The 22,144-nt window shown below is 60.1% G+C and overlaps 9 protein-coding genes across 9 annotated transcripts; 4 read left to right on the top strand and 5 right to left on the bottom strand.

Annotated features, from left to right (window-relative positions):
- Positions 1-589: 589 nt before the first annotated feature.
- Positions 590-1,729, top strand: EHS24_000554 (uncharacterized protein; the record flags this gene model as incomplete). Its single annotated transcript, XM_028616381.1, has 1 exon — positions 590-1,729. The coding sequence occupies one exon, from the start codon at positions 590-592 to the stop codon at positions 1,727-1,729; it is 1,140 nt and encodes a 379-aa protein (XP_028480238.1).
- Positions 1,730-1,841: 112 nt separating this feature from the next.
- ETF1 (Electron transfer flavoprotein alpha-subunit) lies at positions 1,842-3,204 on the bottom strand (the record flags this gene model as incomplete). Its single annotated transcript, XM_028616380.1, has 5 exons — positions 1,842-2,459; positions 2,547-2,668; positions 2,738-2,802; positions 2,916-2,977; positions 3,037-3,204. The coding sequence occupies 5 exons, from the start codon at positions 3,202-3,204 to the stop codon at positions 1,842-1,844; spliced, it is 1,035 nt and encodes a 344-aa protein (XP_028480237.1).
- A 1,473-nt stretch (positions 3,205-4,677) lies between these two features.
- SNT2 (putative PHD type zinc finger protein with BAH domain-containing protein) lies at positions 4,678-7,980 on the top strand (the record flags this gene model as incomplete). Its single annotated transcript, XM_028616379.1, has 11 exons — positions 4,678-4,765; positions 4,817-4,855; positions 4,929-5,056; positions 5,140-5,365; positions 5,439-5,583; positions 5,653-5,901; positions 5,949-6,099; positions 6,152-6,214; positions 6,262-6,432; positions 6,470-7,426; positions 7,471-7,980. 11 exons carry the CDS (start codon positions 4,678-4,680, stop codon positions 7,978-7,980), a joined length of 2,727 nt encoding a protein of 908 aa, XP_028480236.1.
- A 61-nt stretch (positions 7,981-8,041) lies between these two features.
- EHS24_000551 (uncharacterized protein) lies at positions 8,042-9,142 on the bottom strand (the record flags this gene model as incomplete). The annotated part of the gene is made up of 1 exon (XM_028616378.1): positions 8,042-9,142. One exon carries the CDS (start codon positions 9,140-9,142, stop codon positions 8,042-8,044), a length of 1,101 nt encoding a protein of 366 aa, XP_028480235.1.
- A 391-nt stretch (positions 9,143-9,533) lies between these two features.
- PRT1 (Translation initiation factor 3 subunit b) lies at positions 9,534-11,844 on the bottom strand (the record flags this gene model as incomplete). The annotated part of the gene is made up of 2 exons (XM_028616377.1): positions 9,534-11,544; positions 11,603-11,844. The coding sequence occupies 2 exons, from the start codon at positions 11,842-11,844 to the stop codon at positions 9,534-9,536; spliced, it is 2,253 nt and encodes a 750-aa protein (XP_028480234.1).
- A 517-nt stretch (positions 11,845-12,361) lies between these two features.
- EHS24_000549 (uncharacterized protein) lies at positions 12,362-13,365 on the bottom strand (the record flags this gene model as incomplete). The annotated part of the gene is made up of 4 exons (XM_028616376.1): positions 12,362-12,523; positions 12,565-12,623; positions 12,663-12,871; positions 12,947-13,365. 4 exons carry the CDS (start codon positions 13,363-13,365, stop codon positions 12,362-12,364), a joined length of 849 nt encoding a protein of 282 aa, XP_028480233.1.
- Positions 13,366-13,782: 417 nt separating this feature from the next.
- On the bottom strand, positions 13,783-14,741 carry EHS24_000548 (uncharacterized protein; the record flags this gene model as incomplete). Its single annotated transcript, XM_028616375.1, has 4 exons — positions 13,783-13,842; positions 13,897-14,053; positions 14,097-14,260; positions 14,343-14,741. The coding sequence occupies 4 exons, from the start codon at positions 14,739-14,741 to the stop codon at positions 13,783-13,785; spliced, it is 780 nt and encodes a 259-aa protein (XP_028480232.1).
- Positions 14,742-15,143: 402 nt separating this feature from the next.
- On the top strand, positions 15,144-16,504 carry EHS24_000547 (uncharacterized protein; the record flags this gene model as incomplete). The annotated part of the gene is made up of 7 exons (XM_028616374.1): positions 15,144-15,148; positions 15,205-15,399; positions 15,486-15,608; positions 15,664-15,823; positions 15,867-16,114; positions 16,152-16,252; positions 16,296-16,504. The coding sequence occupies 7 exons, from the start codon at positions 15,144-15,146 to the stop codon at positions 16,502-16,504; spliced, it is 1,041 nt and encodes a 346-aa protein (XP_028480231.1).
- Positions 16,505-16,955: 451 nt separating this feature from the next.
- Positions 16,956-22,078, top strand: EHS24_000546 (uncharacterized protein; the record flags this gene model as incomplete). The annotated part of the gene is made up of 4 exons (XM_028616373.1): positions 16,956-17,136; positions 17,233-17,256; positions 17,320-18,888; positions 18,930-22,078. 4 exons carry the CDS (start codon positions 16,956-16,958, stop codon positions 22,076-22,078), a joined length of 4,923 nt encoding a protein of 1,640 aa, XP_028480230.1.
- Positions 22,079-22,144: the final 66 nt, after the last annotated feature.

Here is a 22,144-nt window from a genome sequence, read left to right as displayed (position 1 = left end):
CAGGTAATATACCCATGTGCTCAACCAGCGCCTGATGTGGCAAGGGTTGTCTCAACGTGGCGACATTCGTTCGGGTCATGAGCCCCGAAGAAACAGGCCAGAGATACCGAATGATCCAGGCCACACGTGCAGCTCACAGCGGCAGTTCGTGGTTTGAGCCCACATTGTGATTTGCGGAGCCAGTGCACGACATGCCGGTGCGATATCGATATCTCGTCCTTTGTAAACGGGGCCAGCGGGGAAGAGACATGCCATCCTCAACTGATGTCACTGACTCCAACCCCGGCGCCCTACTATCTACCTGGCTGGTCTGCGAACGCCCTGGCAAGTGATTCGGTTGACCGTATTGACAGTGTGGCGGTCTTGAACTGCTTGACAGCAGGATGAGTGGAGTGATTTGAGAAGTGGAATGTGTGGTTGCGAGACGGTGTGCTTCTGTCCACGTCGATGGGAGTCTGGGCGCAGTGTGTGCTGCGTGTTGCGCACTGTGCTCGCATGCTTACTTTGGCCATGTCTAGACTGAACTGATCCCATGCACGTCGCCGCTTCGTCTCGTTCTCCACTCACTCGACCTTAACAGACACCCGCCATGCTCGACTACGATGCCTTCCCCCATGTCATCGAGCGCATTGTTTGCTACTCCGACACCCGCACTCTCCTTTCGCTACGTGGCGTGTCTGAGCATTTCAAGACCTTGGCGACCAACCTCCTCCTTGAGCATGTGACCCTCACGGACGAGTACATCTACTTTCAACCGCGCGCTGCCGGCCTCAGGATCCCCTGGACCCATGCGTCTTGGGTTACCATGGAGCTACAGAAAGTTAAAGCCGTGGACAGCGACATGGAGGCGGAATGGGCGGAGGACGAGGGGGATAACCTCGTCCCCCTTAACCACGAGGGCGACCTTCCATACGCCTTTGGCAACTTATTCCTTGTCCTGCCACGCACTATCGAACACCACGTCCTCACAGGCTCCAACGGATACTGCTCGGACGACGACGACGACGAGCCGTGCTGTGCTGTTCCCGATCTGTACCAGCTGAACGGGCGTCTCTCGTCGACGGACGTTCTTCGCACGCGCAAGTCGCCGTTCCTCGATGCGCCCCACTTGGTGTGTTTCTGTGAACTCGAGACCGAGGGCGAGGGCGAGGACGGCGTCACAGCCACCCAGCCGACCAACGTCAAGTGGCAAAAGTCATGGGGTGACCTGGACATCGGCACAACGAGGCTCCAAAGCACGGTCACCAACTTTGTCTACGACAACAACCCACTCACGCCTTGGGCCAAGCCCTTTTTCCCAAACATTTACATTCCCGACGTCATGGACGAGGTCACGGTGATGATCACGCGCGGTCCATCTCGCACCTATGCTCGCGCCGCCACACTCGCCCCGCGACAAATGCCTTTCCTCGTCATGCTGGCCACGCAGGTACCCTTGCGGCGCGAGCTGGCCGTCAAGGGCACGTTTGTGGGGTACGAGACGTGGGACTTGAAGTGGCTGTATGGCGACAAGCAGATCCCAAATTTCGACCCGGGCGTCCCGACGTCCACGCACATCGTTAACCAGATGACCGCGTTACTGTACTGGGCCTACAAACATGAGCGGGAAGATGTCGTCAACAGGGGACTGTACTATCCCGCACTCATGACAACCTGGAGGTTCATCACCTTTGACGAGTATTGCACAGAGATTGGCGAGGCCGCGTTCGAGCTGCAGGTCAAGTGGTAGATTAGCCCCTCCCCACCGTCCAGACATTATTAGCCCTTGTCAGAGGTAAATGTATATCTTCCATGCATTTGCACGCCTATGTGACACAGTGATCATACTGCTCTCTTTTTCTCTACTTCTGGGCCTCAAGCTCCTTGACCAACTCGGGCACGGCGTCAAAGAGGTCAGCAACAAGACCGACGTCGGCGATCTGGAAGATGGGCGCGTCGGCGTCCTTGTTGATGGCGACGATGAGCTTGGACTCCTTCATACCAGCAAGGTGCTGGATGGCGCCCGAGATACCGACAGCGACGTAAAGCTCGGGGGCGACGACCTTGCCGGTCTGGCCGACCTGGAGCGAGTTGTCGGCGTAGCCGGCGTCGACGGCCGCACGCGACGCACCGACGGCAGCGCCGAGAGCGTCGGCGAGGGGGTCAAGAACCGACTCGAAGCTCTCCTTGCTCTTGAGAGCACGGCCACCAGAGACGACCTTGGAGGCCGAGCCAAGGTCGGGGCGCGACGAGACGACAATCTCCTCGGACACAAACTTGGTGTTCGAGTCGGAGGCGACGGGGGCAACCTCCTCGACGGCAGCCGAGCCACCCTCGGTGCTGGCCTTGCTGAAGGCGGTGGTGCGGACAGTGACAATCTTGACGGCGTCCTTGGAAGACTTGAGCTTGAGGATGGCGTTGCCGGCGTAGATGGGACGAGTGAAGGTGTCCTCACCCTCGAGGGCGACAATGTCCGAAATCTAAGCACGTCAGCGCCGCGCGGGGCCAACCTCCGAAAACCGAGATTCCGGTTCTGGCGAGCAAAAGCAAAAAGGACGCAGACTTACCATCGAGACATCGAGGGCACCGGCGAGGCGGGGGAAGATGTTCTTGCCAGCGGCAGAGTGAGCACCGAAGAGGTGGGTGATCGACTTGCTGGGGATGACAGAGGCAAGGAGGGGAGTGACGTCTGGGTGGTTCGGTTAGCGGTGCCATTAGACGAGGATAAGGATGGGTTAGCCGACCACCACAAACTCACTCTCAGCAATACCGTTGGCGTACGCCTCGTCGGCGGCAGCGTAGATCTTCGAGAGACCGTTGATGCTGGAAGGAGAAGAGCGTGTAAGCATGCGTGCGTGCTTGGACACTGCGAACTCGCCGCGCCCATGCCGGCGCCAAGAAAATGGCCCCCCGGCACACGATGGATCAGATCTCACCTCTTAACCTGCGCGAGGACGCCGTCAACGTCGGCCTTGGAGCCAATAACGATACCAGCGACCTGTGATTAGGGTATCAGTACTGCATGGACTGTAGCGAAGGGTATCCGAGGCCACTCACGTCGCCGCCGACCTGCTGGGCGGCAGTGACGGCAGTGAGGGAGCCGTCGTTGAGCTTGCCGCCCTTTTGCTCGAGGAAGACGAGCGACGAAGCGAGACGACGCTGCGAGAGGGTCGAGAGCGACGACGAGGCGATGCGGGAGGTGCGGGCGGCGGAACGGAAGAGCATGGCGGTGGGGAGGAGGATGGTGTGGTCTAGAGAAACAAAGAGATGGCAGAAGGCAAAGGTTGTTAATGCGGGTCCAAGGGACAGACCCACTCCCACCACCTGGCGCGCGCGCTGCTGCCGGGTCATTGAGCAACCGGAGCTCGGCCGGGGCAGCTTGGATCCTTTACAACGGAACCTGTTTTTGGGATTTAGGCGACTCTCGTCGGATTCACCGAGCGAACGGGCCCTAATGTAAGAGCGTTACGTAATGACTCACGTGATTGATGACAAGGCGCGCGCAGGAAAAAAGGCGCGTCGAAATGATCGGCAAAATAGGTGTGCGTCGCCAGGTGCTCTCCCAGCGCAGCGATCAGCACGACAGACAGGAGGCAAGGAGGCGATGGGAGGGAAGGACTGTGCGCTGTGCGGAACAGCCAAAGTGTTGGCCAGAGAGCCCACCAGCACGGCACAGAAACGACCACTGGGCATCTTAGCTGGCACAGTGTTGAATCTCTGAGGGTTCGCGTTCCCTCCAACGTTCCGATTTGGTGCCAGGTAAATGCTGATGTGGCGCAACAACAAACCGCCGCGATGACATTTGGAGTCCTCCAGGTGGTACTGATCGGCCTAAACGGGCTGACAACATGTCCGGGCCCAACGGTCCTGCACCACCGCTTCCACCACATGACTGCCGACCTGCCGCTTCTTCATTGTCCCAACTCCAGGGGTGCCTTGTTCGATGCCGTTCACAACACGCGGTTATGCCGCTGGCAGTGCTTTGTTGTCAGGGGCAGAGGGGCCAGAGGTCAGGATTCCAGCTTTGTTGTCGAATCCACCACCCCCGTGCCTCGAGCTCTGCTCAGTGAAGAGCAGATACACCACAGAGCAGCACGTCATGCTCAAACCAAGATGGCGATACGCAAGGAGGGCAGCTTGCCAAGCTTGAGAGTTGGCCATAGATCCATAGGGTTGCCTCATACCTCATGTGTAGCGGGGACGCGACGGCACTTTGGATCTCCGACGGCGAAGGCGGAAATGAGACGGCTGCGCCACGGTTTAGTGGTCGTCCATGTAATCTCATGCCCATGGTGGCCGTTGTGGCCATGCACTTGTGGGCAGCTACATGTACATACGAAGGCTAGCAGTGGTGTCATGTAGATGCATAGGACCCCCATGCACGAGGTTGTACCTTGCAAACAAGATGCCTTTGCCTGGAGCACTGGTCGGAAGCTGACGTTGACCGCGTTTCAACTGGATTGCTTCATCGTGCATCCCAACTTGCTATTCCTCCATTGTCCATCCCGCCACGCCACAACACTTTGTCACTGTACTTTGTTGTCACCCATCCGTCTCCAAAGCACTGCTCCACGTGCGCATATATTGCACGCGTACAGTAGCTGCCCCGCACCATCCCGATCCACAAGCTAGTGCACCAGCGATAGCTCGCGACGACGACACCCTCGCGAACCAAACCGCTGAGAGAATCCCGTCACCATGCCTTCTCGCGCGTCCGACATGGCCACGCAGGGCTTTACACTCAACTCGGCCAAGGCAGCCAACGGCGAGACGGTGCACATCAACGGTGAGCTGACCCCACTTGATACGAGCTCGCAGATGGGCTGACCCTCACCAGATTACGTCTACGTCTCGTCGCCATGGTCTGAACGTGATGGTGAGCACGGACGGTTCGATTGTCGACACTGTAGCTGACAGTGTCGCCCCCACTGGGCTCACCTCGTCCACAGGTACTCCGTACATTATCGCACGCATCCTGGACTTTCTCCCTCCGAGCAGCGCGATCAAGAAGGGCTCGTCCAAGATTCCACCAAACGAGCTCCATGTCCGCCTGTCTCTGTACTACCGTCCAAGCGACGTGAGTCTCGTCATTAGTGGTGACATGCCTCCTATACTTCCACCACCATATCCTGTGACCCTGCAGCTCACGCATCACTACAGATCTCAGGACGAAGCGTCTCAGACTTCCGTCTGCTGCTCGCCGCCATCCACACCATCATTGAACCAATCTCTGTCGTCCGTGGTCGTTGCTATGTGCGACACAAGGACAAGATTGAAGACCTCATCAAGTGGAAGCACACACCAGACCACTTTTACTTTGTCAAGTTCTTCGATCCGTACATCAAGCGCGACTATGAAGTGCTGCGTACTGCTGCCGTCAACAACAGTGCGTACCTGCACGACGCTGGACAGAAATGGAACGGACCAACTGCGGAACTTTTGTGCTGACATGGCAACAGTCCCACCAGACGTCAAGGAAGTTCTCCTCCAGCGTTACGAGTATCTCCTTATGGAGAAGGAGATGGTTGCCGATCTCCTTGATACATATCGTAGCTGTGTTATCTGTGAGAAGTGGGCAGCCAGCCCCGACACTGTTCGCTGCGAGTAAGTCAAATTCTGCTGTGTATCTCCTGGGGGGGCGTGTCGCGCGTTTGCTGACTGTATAACCCACAGGCTCTGCAAGAAGTTCTACCACATGCAATGCCTCAATCCACCACTCGCAGCCAAGCCAGCCAAGGGCTACTCGTGGGGATGCCTCGCATGCACCATCCAGCGCCGCAAGGATGTCGAGTCGGAGAAATACCGCTTCACATCGAACGGTGGTTCAGCACCGCCCCGCGGCAAGGCGGCCAAGAAGGAGAAGGCGGCCGTCAATGACAAGCCCGACGTCATGTTCCGTGGATGGCCCTGGCGTTACTTTGGGTGGGTACCATGCACTTTGCAGACTGAATGTGCTGACCGGGCGGCAGAATGTACACGCGTGCCGAAGACACGCTCAACCCCGAGGACCTCATCTACCCGCGCGCAGTGACGCGTGTTGGCCCCAAATTCCAGGCCAACGTCATGTCGTGGGAGCAGCAGGTCGAGGCCGAGCGCCGGCGACAGGAGAGCTTGGAAACTGTAGGCCCGTCAAGGCTGATTTGTGAGCTCAATGCGACTTGGACAAGTTTAGCTGACGGCAGTGGAACGAGGCTTTGACCCCGGGGAGAAGAAGCACGAGTCAACCATCACCCTCGTCTGTGAACCAAGTGACGAACGTGAGTTGCCATATGTGGAATTCAGCTCACAGCAGTCGGCCGTTACATGGACGCCGTCGCACAGCTGCAGATGCCTGTTCCGCCTTACGATGTCAGGCGTCTGAACAAGGCGGTCGAGTCATACACTGCCATGGGCCCCGACAAGGCTCTCAAGTACCTCCAGTCGCTCAAGCTGTCCGACTTCAACCCGATCGAGGTAAGCTTGGAGTAATGGTGCTTTAGCTGACATCCAGTGGACGGACGAGGAGACGCGCATCTTTGAGCAGGCACTGGAGAAGAACGGTGGTCTCGATGCCCACTCAACGGGCAAGCTGCTCGGCAAGCGGGCCGCCGAGGTGCTCAAGTTCTCGTACACGTGGAAGAACAAGAAGCTCAAGACTGAAAACGACCTCATCCGCCAACACCGCAAGGTGCACGCTGCTCACGCGCGCAACAACAACAGGACTCTTGGACCACCTTCCCTCGGCAAGATTCGCTCGCGCGCCGAGTCTGAAAACTCGGACGACGAGGGCTCGCTCTACAACGCGTCGTTTGCGACGATCAACCGCATGCAGTGTGCTGCGTGCTCAACGCGAACGTCCAACGTGTGGTGGAAGTGCCCCCGCACGGTGGCAGGCAATGCCATGTGCGAGAGCTGCGGGTCCAACTACCGCAAGTACGGTGTCATCTCGTTTGTCAAGGCCGAGGATGCCAAGCGGCCAGAGAAGAAGGAGCCCAAGGGCCGTCGCGGCGTCAAGGGCGACACAGCGTCTGGCGCGTCAACACCGGTTCCCTCGAGCGCACCCAAGCTGCCGCCGTGCTCGTGCTGCCGCAAGATGGAGCCCAAGTCGACCATGGCGCGCTGCAAGACGTGCACCTTCTCGGCCCACTCTGGCTGCTACGGTATCCCTCCCGAGGCCATGGGTCCCAACTGGGAGTGCGAGCTGTGCGCCAACATTGGCACCGAGGAGAGCCACCTCGAACCCCGCTGTGTCCTCTGCCCGCGCGACAACTCGGCCCTCGTGGCAAGGATCAAGAGCAAGAAGCTGCCTGCCGACTTTGACATGCTCTCGGCTCTCAAGCCTACGGAGGGGTGCCGCTGGGCCCACATCCTGTGCTCTGCCTGGATGCCAGAGGTGCAGTACGCCAACGGAGGGACGTTTAGGCCCGTCGAGGGTATCAGCACTATCGCGAGCTCACGATGGGAGGCGGTAAGTTGACGTATACACACATTGTTCAACTTCTAATCTCACAGACTTGCACGCTCTGTGGCCAGCAGGACGGTGCCAAGATCCAGTGCAACGACTGTGCGACGTATGTCCACCCGTCGTGCGCATACATTGCGGGCTACCGCTTCGGCTTTGAGTTCCAGCTCGCCAAGCCTGGCCGCTGGCACCGCGACACAATCACGATTGCAAAGTTCAAGGATGAGGCCGGTGTCATGACCCCTGGATGCTGGTGCAAGGGCCACGACCTCGAGGGCCGTGCCATCTACGACATGTTCGAGGTCGACCCGGACCAGGGCGAGAATGCGCTCCAGATCTACTCGACACTGTACAAGACCATCCCTGCCACCGACGGCTTTGCCCTCCTCCGTAAAGCCCAGCGTCTCGACAGGTTTGAGGAGATTGAAAGCACCTCTGCGCCCGTACACAGCTGCTCGTCCTGCGGTATCGACGTTTCCCCCCGCTGGCACGGTGCGGGCGCAACGACCCAGTGCCATCAGTGCTGGTTCCGTACCCAGCCTGCTGTGATGGCAGCTTAGGGCGTAGTATAGACAGCCGCGCATGTTCTTATATGGGATGCAGTACAATAGATACACAAAACTACAACGAAGCGAGCATGCCTGTGCCAGGAGGGCAGTTGATATACTCATACTCCTGTTGGTCGGGCGTGAGGATGAAGATTTCGTGCCACAACTGGAGCTTCTTGTTGCCCTTGAGCTGGGTGGCATAGTCGCTCAGGCCGTGGAAGAGCTCTAGATGGGTCGGCTCGGCGGCGGCCCACGCCTCCAGACTGGCCAAGTCGTCAAAGTACGCCAGGCCATACGTCTTGTCTTGCTCCGTCCACTCGTTGCTGCCGGGCGACGGCGGCGCGAGCTGCCGCACAAACCTTGCCGAGTAACAGCCCATCTTGGGGCTGTCGCGGAGCTTGTCCATGGCGCGCTGTAGGGCCAGGTGCAAGGTGGACAGGTAGAGCGCGCGCTCGTCGTCGTCGGCACCTGTCCAGTCCTGCCCCGAGCGGGTGAAGCAGAGGTTGCGCCGCGTGCGCACTTTGACGCGCACACCAGACGCGTTGTCGTCTCGGTCGTCCTTGGCCCGCTCCGTGTCGCCACACCACTCCAGGCCCGCCACCGCGTCCGTCTGCGCGATCCCAAGGCGGTCCCGCGACGCGCCCCAGTACCCTGCCTCGCGGACCGGTCCACTCGCATGCGGTGCCAGCCGCGCCGCGCCCTCGCGCAGCCCCGCCGCAGACCCGAGGAGCGCCTCCATCCGGTCGTCGGTCGGCGCGACCACTTCGAGAAACCACCCATACCCGCCCGGCTCGACTTCGCGCGCCGCGTCGTTCCACCACGTATCGAAGCCCGACGCCGAGCGCCAGGTGGCAAACGCCGCGCGCGACGGCCAGTACGCGAGCACCGTCCGCGCCTCGCGCCCGGCAGCGTCTGTCGATGTCCCGACGTCATATGTCCCCGGACCGCCGTGCGCGACAAGGGCGAGCGGCGTGTCCAGCACCGAGGACGGGAGGTGGCCCGGACGGCCGTGCTGCGCGCCGAGAGTCATGAGCACAACCTGCTGGCCGGGGGCCCAGCGCGCACAGTGCGCCGACGACGTTTGCGGGTCGTGCGCCGCCGGCTGCCGGCTAGGGACGGTGCGTGTTGTTCGCAGGTGCGGGCAGATGGCCGTGTCAATGGTTGGGGTCGTCATGGTGTGCACTGTATCCTGTGGGTCTTCATTTGGCGACGGGCTGCGGCGCTCTGAGGTAGTCTCTTATGTATCAGTCAGATTAGCGACAGGCAGTGAAGAGGTCAAGTGGTTGAGTCAGCTCATCTGGAGAGCAACAGCCGCTGATGGGAAACCTCGACAAGGTGCCGACCGGTGTGCGTCATAGTTGACCGGAGGCACCGTTTGTCGCGTCCAAAATCGGCACCCAGCTCCAACCAGACTTTGCTGCTTTGTCCTGCCATGTAACAGCATCACAGTGATTGTTGCAAAAATGTGCATAGGTGCCGAGTACAAGACGACGGCACGGCAAAAAAGTGTTGGGGCGTTTGACAGATGACAACGATGAAAATTACTGCTCTCCTTCGCGCTCCGCTTACACGAGCTCGGTCTCCTCGCCGATGAGCTCCTCGACCCACTCGGACACCTGCTCCTGCTCGCCGGCAGCGGCGTGCTTGAGCTCCTTGCCAAGGGCCTCGCGGGCCTCGGCAAGACGGGCGTTGTTGCGGGCACGCCAGGCGTCCCACTCGGCAATCTCGCGCTGGCGCTGGGCGAGCTTCTCGGCCGAACCGCGGTTCTCCTCGGCGGCATCGTCCTCGTCGAACTGGCGCGAGAAGTCCTTGAGCTCCTTGCGGATCTTGCGCTGGGTGTCCTTGGAGAGGAGGGTAGGGGGGCGGGGACGCCAGACAAACTGCTTGAACTTGTCCTGGCTCTGGTGGACGAGCTGCTGGCCCTTGAAGTCCCAGATGGTGAATCCGGGCTCGGGGGTGCTGCGCCACGACGAGGCGCACGAAGCGAGGTAGCGTCCAGAGGGGTCCCACGAGATCTCGGTGACACCGTAGTGCTCACCGATGGCGAGCTGCTGGACGTTGGCTCCGGGCTCGGCGACCTCACGCTTGTCAGTGTCGGCAAGAGTGAAGTCGAGGTCGTAGAACTCGATGTCGAACTTCTGGGACGAGCCCATCGAAGCGAGGACAATGTGGCGACCACGGGGCGACCACATGAGGGTGTTGGCAACCTTGCCCTCGAGGTGCTTGATGGGGGCAAAGTCGCCCTTCTTGGGGTCAAGCTGGTAGAACGAGACGGTGTACTTGATGATGGCACCGGGGACGTTCTGGCCAAAGTTGGGGTCGTTGGTCGAGACAATGGCGAAACGGTTTCCACTGGGCTCCCAAGCGAAAGTGGGGACGTAGTCCTTGTGCTCGATAACCTCGACGGGGTAGTCCTTCTCCCGGAGACGGAAGAGCTCGAGGTTGCAGAAGGTGGCCTTCTTGGTCTTGGCCTTGCGGGCGTGACGGTCGACCTTGACACAGAGGAAGTCGCCCTGGTTCTGCCAGTAGAACTTGCAGTCGGTGACGTTGAAGAGGTTCTTCGAACGGAGGACAGTACGCGAGGGAATGGCCATGAGGTTGACACGGGCGGGCTGGTTCTGGGCCTCGGGGGTCCAGTAGGCGAGCATGCACTCGCGGCCCTTGCCAGCCTTGCGGTTGGCCCAGTCCTTCTCGCTCATGGGGCACCACTCAAAGTCCTGGACACCCTCAATCTTGACACTCTTCTTGTCCAAGAGGCCCATGCCGGGGAGCTCGTAGATCTGGATGGCCGAGCCGACCTGGGCACGAGCGACGTAGGCGTCGTCGGGCGAGAAGCGGAAGATGGGCCAGGCCTGCTGGGGGCGGCCCTCGGCCTGGGCCGACTGGTCGGCGGCAAAGGTACGGAGCACACGCTGGGTCTTGACGTCCCAGATGACAAACTGGTTGCCCTCGTCGTCGGGGCCAAAGGTCTCACGGAGAGCGGCGTTGGCGTGGTTCTCAAAGTTGCCAAGGGGCTCCTCGGACCAGGTGACGAGGTAGTTCTCGCAGGGCGAGAACTGGATAAGACGCACACCGGGGTGGGTAAAGCGGAGGACGTTGACGCCAATGGGGCCGTCAAGCTTGGGGCCCGACCAGAGAGCGACACCGACACGGTGGAGCGAGGCAAGGTGGGTACCGAGGGGCGACCACTGGAGGTAGAGCTCACCCCACTTCTGGTTCTTGATGGGCTTGCCATCAGTGTCCTTGACGGCCTCGGCGGTGCCGTTGCGGCCGTTCCACCAGAGGTTGACCTCCTGGTCACGGAAGGTGATGTACTGGTCACGGCCAGCAACGTCACCGAGCCAGCTGCGGAGGTGGTCCTTCTCAATGAAGGCCTTCTCGCGCCAGCCAGCGGGGAGCTCGCCCTCACCGATGGGGAGGTTGGCGAAGCGCTCAATGTCGCCGAAGCGGTTGACGTGCAGGACGTTCTTACCGAACGAGGCGCCGTCAATCACGCGGAGAGCGTGCTCAGCCTCGGCACCGTCAGGGTAGGTGAGGAAAAGGAAGCCCTTGTTGGAGTCGCCTTCCCAAGGCATGCTGAGGATGCAGTCAGTATCCCAACAACGGCACACAGGCATGCTTGCTTGCGACTCACTTGACGCGGTCCTCGTCAATGGGGGCACCGGCCTTGGCAAAGGTCTGCCTCAGACGCTCAATGAGCTTGTCCTTCTTGGACTCGTTGACGAGGGGAACATTGTCGACAACGAGAACGTTCTCAAAGCCCTGCTGGGTGTCGACGGCGTACTTCTCCTCAATCTCGGCGTAGCCCTCCTGGAGCTCCGCCTCGATGTCGCGTTGGTCTTCTTCGCTGAAAGCGCTGAGGTCGGGGTTGACCATTTTATCGTTTTGTGATGGGGTATAGGTGTTTTCTGCTGATCTCGCCGCTTCAAACGCGCTGGCAAAGAAGGGGCAACGACACGCCCGCCTGATTTTCGGAGGGCGTAAAACCGCCACATCGCTGTAACACCGTTATTGCCGTTGTGGCAGCCAGCGACTGTGGCAGCATGTGTTGGCAGTCCATCGTCGGCGTGTATGCATCGCAGTGTCTGTCGTATAGAGTTCCGAGGGGGTCGCACAGTGGGAGGATGATAGCATGTGTGCTAAGAGTCATGACAGCCCACGTTGCAGGAGAGAACCCACTGAAACCCGCTGCTTCTCGGAATCTCTCGGACCTGGGCTTCTGATTCTCACACGATATGACACAGAACGCTGGAAGAAACCCGGCAGGTAACCATTGCGACTAGCCCTCCGATATCGTGTTCATCGCAAAGCCATACGGATTATATTCACATTGGGTTTATAGCGTGGAAGGTCATTATCATGTCATAGAACAGGCAGCATGGATCGGTAGCTCTTAAGAGATGACAGTAGGGGAGCTGACGGCCGCGGGCGGCCAGTCATCCTTGTCAGGCTGGACAGCGTAGCCTCCACCAGAGGTGTTGTCAACCGCCGGGATGGGAGCAGCCCTGTTGCCAACGAGCTTCCTGAGAGTCACGTCGTAGATCTTGGAGGCACCCTGCCGAGTCAGCGATTCCCAATCAGCACCATCAAACGTACCTTCCAACGAGGGTGGCCGAGGTAGCCGAGAATGAAGAGCTTGATAGTGTAGTACTTGGCTGGAGGGTTCAGCAATAAAGTCAAACTTGGCGATATACGAATGTTGGCCTCGAGGAATCCCGCGGCGAGGCTCTCAATGGTCTGGACGAGGCCAAAGAAGACAAAGTAGAGGAGAATGTTGTCAATCTCGCCAATGTTGCCGTCGTCCAGGAGCATAGCTGCATGGTACGTGGGACCAGCAAGGCAGAGGGCCGTGGTGATCGGGTGCGCAAGGCCGAGAATGTTGTAGGGAACGAGCAGTGCGAACCTGCGGACCGTGTGTTAGGTTTGGGGCGTCTCATTCCTCACCCGATGGGCTTCCCACAGGAAAGGTCCGACTTACAGGACATTGCCACCGATGACGAGGAGAAGACGGTCGATGCCAGTCAGCTTTTCAGCGCTGCGAATGGTCTCGGAGCGACCAAGGATGTCGCGGGCCCGGTTCGCATTGGCACTGGCAATGCCCTGTGCGCGAACTGCGACGGGGTGGTTTCCCAGCTCGACAGCGCGCTGACGGGCGCCTCCCAGCGCGGCAGAGACCTTTGCGCCATGCTCGCGAGCACGCGTCACGGCCACCGAAGAGCGGGCGCTGTTGAGAGAGTTGGACACGCCACGGAGACGTGTGCCGATAGCCTGGCTGGGTGAAGCAGGAACTGTAGTGGGCGGCTGGGCAATGGGAGTGGCCGTAGGCTGCGACTTGGGGATGACGCCGTCAACAACCTCCGGGTGGACGTCGCCGACGATGGGGGTGGCCGCGGACATTTGGAGCAGAGTTGTGCTTGAGACTGTAGTGTACCAGTGCTTGTGGTGCGAAGTTGCTGGTGAGGGGTCGTCGAAGGGCTGTTGAGACTGATGGGAAGTGCAAAAGGAGGACGACAGAACTGCCTGCACCGGCAGTGGCAATGCGGTGGCATGCGAGCGCACGGGTGGCGCAACGATGTCATCGCCGAAACGACGCACGGGGACGCGGCAAAAGGTGCGAGCACATCACAGATCACAGATTACAGATCACAGACATGGGTGTATAAGAGGTGGGGGCAATACTGCTCTCTCTGCGTGACGGGTAGAACCCGTGGTATGCATGGCAGGGTATCAAGACCCAAGGTAATAGATATTAACAACGCTCGCACTTTTGGTCAAATGCTGCTCCGCTCGGCTTCTTCCTTCCTCTCCTCCCGTCTAAAGCTTGTTCTGCTCCTCGATCTTGGCGTCCACCTCGGCGAGGAACGCGTTGAGCTCCTACACAATAGTCAGCTTCTGCAACCGTCGTGGTACGCAAACGGTCAAACGTACCTTGTCCTCGGGCTCAAACTGCAGTCCGTCGATAATCGCGTCGTGAGCCTCTTCGAAACGACCAAGGCCGACGAGAGCGCGTGCTCGCCTGAAGTGTCCCTTGGTCCAAGGACGCCTGAGCGCGATGACAGCCTCGGCATCTGCCAGCGCGTTGGCCCTGGTTGGGTCAGCTCCTGTCCTCAACATCGAGCTATACTCACCAAGCACCAGCCAGGTGGAAGGCGGCGGAACGGTTGCACAGAGCGATGGAGGTCTCCTCCTTGGAAAGCTGCGCCAACTCCCAGGGTGGGCGAGACAGCGCCATGTCGGCAGAGCGAGAGTAGTTCTGGACAGCGACGGGAATGTTACCAGCCTTGAACGCAACCTGTAGGAGTGGGCGACAATTGTACGACAAGGCAAGGATAATGTCAGCTCTGAGCAAACACAAAGAGCCGATGACAACTTACATTACCTGCCTCTTTGGCCTGCTTGATCTGCTCGGCACGCTGGGGAGGGGGCTGAACATTGGGAGGAGGGGGGATGGCCTCGGGAGGCGCGGTGCGGAGGAACTGGTGCATGTAGTTGAGGGCAGTGTAGTTGACATTGCACGCGTCACACGATGGGAGCTTGTGCTCGGCACAGACAACCATCTGCTGGCTCTGGGGAGGCTGGGTGTTGGGGATCGGGGCCTCGACGAACGCAAAGGGGACGGTACGGGTCGGCAGCGAGTCGAGGAGAGCTTGCATTGCCGGGTCGCCGTTGAACTGCTGGAGGACGTTGGGGCCAGGAGGGCCGCCAGGGCCCACCTGTTGTGGGTGGGGGTGAGGATGGGGGTGGGGATGGGGGTGGGCGTGAGGAGCAGCCATTTTTGTTGTTGTTGAATGAGTGATGTTGCTGTTGCCGGGACGTGTTCTTGCCGTCTGTCAGAGCGTCGACACACACCTGGCGCGCTGGCGATGAGAGAGCTGACACGCCGATCGGTTGAGACGGTGGCCGCGCGCCGCTCACATGAATTCCACGTGGTAAAATTCTTACGTAATGTAACATTACACTGTATTCGCCGCTTTTGGCAATTTCCGTCATTCGGTTGGAACGCGGGCGAGTGGCGCGTGCACGAAAACAGTAAACAAAGCCTCCATCTCGACACCACACCTTCATCATCACACTGTCGTTCATCCACAGCCATCCACCCATCCACACCAGTCTCGTCGCCTGGTCACTCCTACTACACACTCCTGATCCATCTTGACAACCCCCCCTTGTGCACAATGTCGTACGTGGTGCCTTCTCCTCCTCCGCGGGACACCTATCTGACCCCGTGCGCCACAGACAATTCTCAGGCTCCTTGGTGGCCAAAAGAAAGTCTGACCTCGTCGAGATTGCAGACGCTCTCGGCATCAAAGACCAGGAGGGCACCAACATTGAGCTCCGTGAGCGCATCCAGTCCAAGCTCGACGCCAACGCCGACTCGCTGCGCACCACGGACGCCTTCAAGGGTCTCTACGGCCGTTCCCGTCGTCACCAGTACGTACCTTGAGTATGACAGAGAATACTTTTGGCAACGGCTTGCCATCCAACCGCCATCCATCCACCGCCTAACACCTCTCCAGGACGTCGGACGGCTCCGACACTCCCGCTCCGGAGAAGACTCCCGGTCGCGGTCGCCGCTCCATCAACAAGACACTCGAGAAGATTGTCGATGCGGCCAACATCCCGCTCCCTGACAGCCCGCTGTGGGTATCCCCTGACAACATGGGTTGAAGCTTCGGTCGTTGACGTGTCCCACAGCAGCTCCAAGATCCAGGAGAAGGCGGACAACGCCCTCGCTCTTGTCGAGACTGATACCAAGGACATTGCGGCCCGCATCTCGGATGCCTCAAGCACGCTTGTCAAGTTTGTTGATGGCCGCAAGAACGCTGTTGAGGGCTGCGTCAGGGACCTCCGCGACGTGAGTTCTTTGTTTTTGGCACAGAGTACTAGCTGATGTGTAGATTCTTTCCACCCCATGTGGCCTGATTCCCGTCGCGATTGCCATTGAGGAGGCCTTCCTCTACTCCCACGTTGTCTCGCTGGGCAAGCATGTCGTCCACTTCCCGCCCCTTCGTTCAGACAAGGGCACCTTGGCCTCGCTCCTCCGTACCGCCTTCTTCTGGGCCCCCTCGATCTCATGGAGCTACTGCTTCCCCACTCTCGAGTCGGTCCACCCGAGCTCGGATGTCTGGCCTGCTACTGCTTGGTGGTGGGTACAACGAGAGACGATGGTTGCTGATTGCCAGGTTCTTCTCCACCGTGCTTCCTCCTCTGGTTCTTTCCAGCCTTGTCAGCTTCATTCCCCAGAAGGGAATCCACCGTGCCGGCGCGTCCACGCGCTACCAAGGTGAGTCGTCATAATGTGTGCCCAGTTGACACGCCCTCTTTAGCCGCGCACCCGCCCACACCCACCTTCGACCCCCTCACGTTTGTGTTCTTCCGCCTCGCGATCCTCCTTCTCCCTCTTACCAACGCCGCCCCGGCCGCGTTTGTGGACGCTTTGGAAATGAGCGGCAACTCGCAGGCCCGTGCCCTTGGTGCTGGTCTTCTTGCTGCGCTCATTATTGCCCAGCGCCTTGGCGGTGCCACGCGCGCGTGAACCACTCTCGCAAGTAATAACCCATCGAAATAACCATAAACATGTCCTTTTTTGGTGTTAATATCCCTTGTAGTGTGCTAGTGTGTGCGCGCCCTAATCTGGCGTGCCCGACGGGCCTTGTATACCCCTAGTATGTAGCTGTGGTTGGACTATGCCGTGATCGTTGCAGCAGGTGTGGGTGTTGTAGCGTTAGGCCACATGATATCAGACGGACACGGAAAATCAAAAATGACGTGTGAATCGCCGCTTCTCCCGCGACCCGTGCGCGCGTCTCTTGTTGCACGCGCGTGCGGTATGGTGTGGTCGCCGCCGCGTGAACACCATCAAAGCCAGGCGTCATAACTCAGCTCTAAACAACATATAGCAAACACGCGCTTCGCCCAACCTCATCTTTCGCGGTCTGTCAATGTTCAAGGCGCTTCCGGCGCAATAGAGCGCAGTCTCGCCTCCGATGAGACGGCCACCAGAGAGCCTCCAGGCGCTCACGCCGTTCCCGACGGTCGAGGCACGAGTGCACGAATCAACAGAGCTCTGGGCGCGCGACCTCCGAAGCCTGTTCGAGCATGCGCGCGACCGCTTCGCCGACGTGTCCTGGGAAACGGATAGTGGCGACCGCGTATGGGCGCATAAAGGTGGGTGCAGACTGCACATGGGGTGGGGGCGAGGCGTGGTGCCGTTGTCCGAGACGTGTGAAGTTGTGTGAGACTCCATGCTGACCTGTCCCGCAGCCGTTGTCTACGTCCGAGCACCCAGTGGGTAACAGCGGAGCGCATATGGAAATGAGCAAGCGGAGAGTCGACTGACGCGTTCCGCAGAGGCATTCAAGGACCGCTACTTCTTAACCAACAAGACTATATCACGATCTCCAACCAGTTTCAGCGCTCAGGCGCCCACTCCTTCTCCTTACCCTGTTGGGTCGTCCTTGCTGCCACCAGGCTACGCACGAAGGACACCCAGCCCATCCTTGTTCCGGGAGAGCACTGCGTCGATTGACACTGCTGAAAGCGACGGGACGCTCCGTGCCCCCACCTTGGGTGCAGGCGACGGGGTTCTCCGCCTCGGCCACGACGACGCGCCCGAGCTCTTCCGCGCACAGCTTGAATGGTTGTACACCGGCGAGGGCTTTGGCGACGTTGTCGAGTGGATTAGCGAGGAAGCTGGGGGCTCTAATGCCAATGTACGCGACTCGCTTGGTCGCCGCGGCGACCTTGCAGACCGCAGGGACAAGCTTGGCCAAGACCTCACCTACATGTGGACATCAAAGCTGTACTGCGACGTCCGCATTCACCTCGAAACCCCCGATGGCGAAGGCTACAATTCCGACACGTCCGCGGGTTCTGACGATTCCCTGTCGTCGACAGTCATCTTCACCGCTCATCGCTTCATGCTCGCGTCACGCTCACCCTACTTTTCGACTGTGCTTCTCAACCCAAGCCAATTCCGCCCCGTCACAGCCGACATTCACCTCCCTACCCCTCCTTTCACCCCCGCAGCCCTGCACTTTTGTCTGGGCTGGATCTATGCGGGTCACCTCGATTTCTCCAACCGCTCCTTTGATCTCTTGACCGCATTCCAAATCTACCGTGCTGCCAGCTACCTGCAACTGGAGGCTCTTGCCGACGAGCTCGAGTCACGCCTTGTACACGACTTTTGTCACGGCCTCGAATGGAGTCGCTGTCACTGCCGCAAGTGCATTGGCCGCGTCTCGCGCATCTGGCGCTTTACCACTGGTGGCGACGTTGGCGCACTGGAGCTGCACCGTCGCTGTCGCAGGTTCATCCTGAGCGGCTGGGCCGAATGCTGGGGCCGTGAGGTTGGCTTGGCCGACAAGGGCGAGCGGGACGACCTGGTCACGGACGTCATCTCGACGCTTGGCCCCAGCAACGTCGTCACCTCGTTCCGTGGCATTGAGCGCGTCCGCGCTCGCATGGAGCACGGCATTCGCACCAAGGGCGCCGACGCTGCCATCTGGGTCGACGCGCTCGGCGACATGATCGAGGTCGTCGAGAAGCGCGCGCGCGAAGTCCTCGCCACCCAGTTTGCCGCTGTGTGTGAGAGCAAGGAACTCTGGGACGTCATGGCCGGCAAGGGCTTTAGCGAGGACGTTCTCGACCACGTCTTGCGCGAAATTGTCGACATTGCAGGCCGCCCACCGATCTTTATCGAATCGCCCAAGATGTACCAGACTGTTGTCTCGTCCATTCTCCTCAAGGTCCACCCCGATACTTTGGAGACTGCTCTCCCGCCGCGCGGTCTGAGCCGTCAAAAGATTGAGCAGGCCAAGGAAGGGATCCTCGTGCACATTCGCCGTCGATGGATGCAAATCAAGGAAGACGGCGGGTTTTTGGGACTTGAGCCCTGGTCGTTGAAGGAGATTAGCGATGGTGCGTCCTCTTGTGTGTAGCTTTGAGACTGACTTGAAAAGAAATCGAAGTACCTGTAGACGACCTCCTTTCGGCCCGACACGTCACATTCCCTCGCTCTCGCGACAAGGGCTTCCCGCGGACATCGTCTCGGGCCACTGGTCTCAGTGAGGCTGATAGCTCTCGCACGCGCACGGCGTCGGACGCAAGCCACACTTCGACGTTGCGGTCTGCCCCCGTACAGACCCCTGAGCCGCCCGAGCCCAATGGCCTGCGGCGTCTGCGTCTATCGAGTTCTGCGTCAACCAGTTCGGCCGTCTCGGTGCGCACAGCAGCGTCGCGTACTGCGTCTACTCAACGACGTACCACACCTACTACTGGCCCACAGGCACGTAGTCCAACGGCTGCACACAAGACATTTGTGGTTTCGGTCGGCAAATCTAGGGGCACGCCTGGTCCAAGTGGAACCATGAGTCCTACCCCTCCACGTCCTGGTCAGGTCATGACAGGTCCACCAAGACCACTCCTGACTGGCAAGTCTGTGGGGTCGAGGGTCAAGGAGCGCATAGAGTCCCCGGCATCGCCCTCGCCCCCTGCGTCGCGACCTGGTACTCGTACTGGTTCTCGTCCACAGTCACCAACCCGTGGTCTGCGTCACCAGATTTCAATGGCGTCCGTTAGCTCCGTTGCCACGTCGCGTACATCGGCGACTGTTCGCTCGACAACATCGACAAGGACGGCTACGGGACTGACGGGACCGACAAAGGCGTCGTCATCGAGCACCGCAGCTGGCAAAGCGCCAGTCGGCAAGGCACCTGCCAGACCGGCTACAGCGGCCGCAACGACTAGGCCGGCGACGGTGACAAGACCGACGACCACTCCTGCAACGCGTACGGCCAGGCCGACCGTCACTGCTGCCAATGGTACTCCCAAAGCTTCCAGTTCCAGTGCGACCACCAGTACTGGTACTCCCAAAGCTTCCGGTTCCAGTACGACCACCAGCACTGCCAGAACTCCCATCAGCGCTGCTGCTACTGCCAATGGGAAGGCTCCTGTCCGCGCAGCGCTGGCCACAAAGCCAGTGTCTGCGGCCACTGCGGCTGTCCGTCAGCGTACAATGTCGGCCGTCAGCACTAGCTCTGTTGTCAAACCAGTGGCGCCGCGCACACGGACTATGTCGGCATCCAGTTCAAAATCTCGAGCCCCGACGGTGGCTCCTGGTGCGGTGCCGGACGTGCCCCCTGTGCCAAAGACAACGACCACGACCAAGCAGCCGGTCGTCACACCCTCTGCGAGCCGGACGTCCCTTGCGAGCAAGGCGTCTATTGCTGCAGCCAGAGCGACTACTGCCAGGCCATCCGACCCCAAGACGGCTGCTGCGGCAAAGACACCAACGTTACGGCCATCTGCTTCTACAAAGTCGCTCGGCGCTCGTTCCACGGTATCGGTCAAGACCACCAAGACAGCGGTCTCTACCACACCAAAGACGCCTACCGTCTCCAAAGCCCCTACCAAGCCACCTGCCAGGACCCCGTCCACTCCATCCGACACTCTTCAGACACCTTCTACTGGTTCCAGCACTCGCGTCCGCGCAACGTCGCTGAACCCAAAGGAGACTCCTCCGTCTATCGCCCGCCAGCGTACGGCATCGTCGTCGGCGCCCTGGAAACGCGCGACCCCTCTTCCACCCACCGTCGCTGGCGTGAAGCCGCGTGGGTCTATTCGTTCCTCCTCTGGATCCACCGAGGGTCCTCCCGAAGCGATTACCCCGCGCCTCTCGGTTGTTGAGCCCATTATCGTATTGGATGACTCTGCTACCAACAGCCCGGTACTCGCCGAGTCGCCAAACGAAAAGTCGCGCCGGTCGTCCGACTCGGACATTCCGCCCGTGCCTCCCCTCCCATCGGTGGTGGTGGAAGAGGTGAAGGTGGTCGATGAGCCCACGGTCAAGCTCGAGGAAGTTGGCAATGGACAGGCCGAGGTTGTGTCCCCCATCTCGGTCGTGATCAGCCCGACACCTGAGGATGAGGCTGTCCCAACGACGCCAACAATTATCGAGCCGGTTGCTCCTGTTGAGCCACCTGTGGTTCAACAACCAGTGGTGCTCCCAGCTACGGTGGAACAGCCCGCTCCCATTGTGAAGGCTCCCACTGTTGGTCCTGTGAAAGCGCTTGAGCTTGCTGCAGTGAAGGCTCCAGAGCCTGCTGTGAAACCCCGGACTACCGCCGCTACCGTGAAGCCGGAGCCCACGGCGAAGGTTCCCACTGTGGTCGAGCCTGAAGCTCCAGCCAAGGTTCCAACTGTGCCCCCTCCTACTGTCGTCGAACCTCCGCCCACCCCGGCCAAGGTGGCTCCTGCCGTTCCCACTATGGCCGCCCTCCCCAAAGCGACGATGAGCGCGGCCAACCCTCCTCCAACCCCTCCCAAAAACCCGAGGCGATCATTCGCACCCCCAGCCACACCACCAAAGATGGAGCAGCCTCTGCCTCGTGCGGCCAAGGCCCCTCCTCCAAGCTTCCCCTCTACTTCTCCCGTGCCCACCATCGCCAGTGTGGAAGACAGCCCTCGCAGCGGCTTTGCCGGTACCATGTCTCGCAAAGTCAGCGAGACGGGTAGTGTGCGCTCTGTTCGCTACCATCCGGCTCACGCGTTTGACCCACCTCCACGGAAGCCATCTGTGTCGGCGGCGCCACCCGCCCCGCCGAAACTGGAGGTTGAAGACGGCAATGTCCCCTTCAAGGGCAGCGGCGTCACGCTGCACGTCGGCATCCCCTGCATTGTGACACTCTCGACGCGTCGTGCGCGTTTCCGTGCCAACGTCAAATACCTCGGCACCATGGCCAACGCCCGCGGGCCTTGGGTCGGTCTCGAGGTCGACGACTTGGACCGCTTTGGCGTCGAGACGCTCCCGACCGGCGCCAAGAGCGGTGTCCGTTATTTCCACTTTTCTCCCCCCGACGCACCAGCAGGCGACGAAGCGAGGTCAATCCGCCAGCGCCGCATCTCGGCCATTGCCGACTCGTTGTCCGGCCGCGGTGTGCGCCGCCCCAATGGTCTTGGCCTGGCCGTGAACGGCAACAACTCGCTGGGTCCACCAGCCGACACGCGCCGCGCGGCCAGCCCCTTTGTCGCAGACTGGACAGCGCCAGAAAAGCCCAGGGCGCTGTTTGTGCGTCCCAGCGAGGTCTTGTTCGTCATGGGCGCCGAGTAGGAAGGCTGCTCCTTCCCTTTCCCCCCACCGTCGGCTGCGCCGGCGTTCCCAGCTGTGCATCTTCGT

Source organism: Apiotrichum porosum, assembly GCF_003942205.1.
Source record: "Apiotrichum porosum strain DSM 27194 chromosome Unknown scaffold_1, whole genome shotgun sequence".
NCBI classification, from domain to species: domain Eukaryota; kingdom Fungi; phylum Basidiomycota; class Tremellomycetes; order Trichosporonales; family Trichosporonaceae; genus Apiotrichum; species Apiotrichum porosum.
This window is presented reverse-complemented; position numbering and strand designations above follow the sequence as displayed.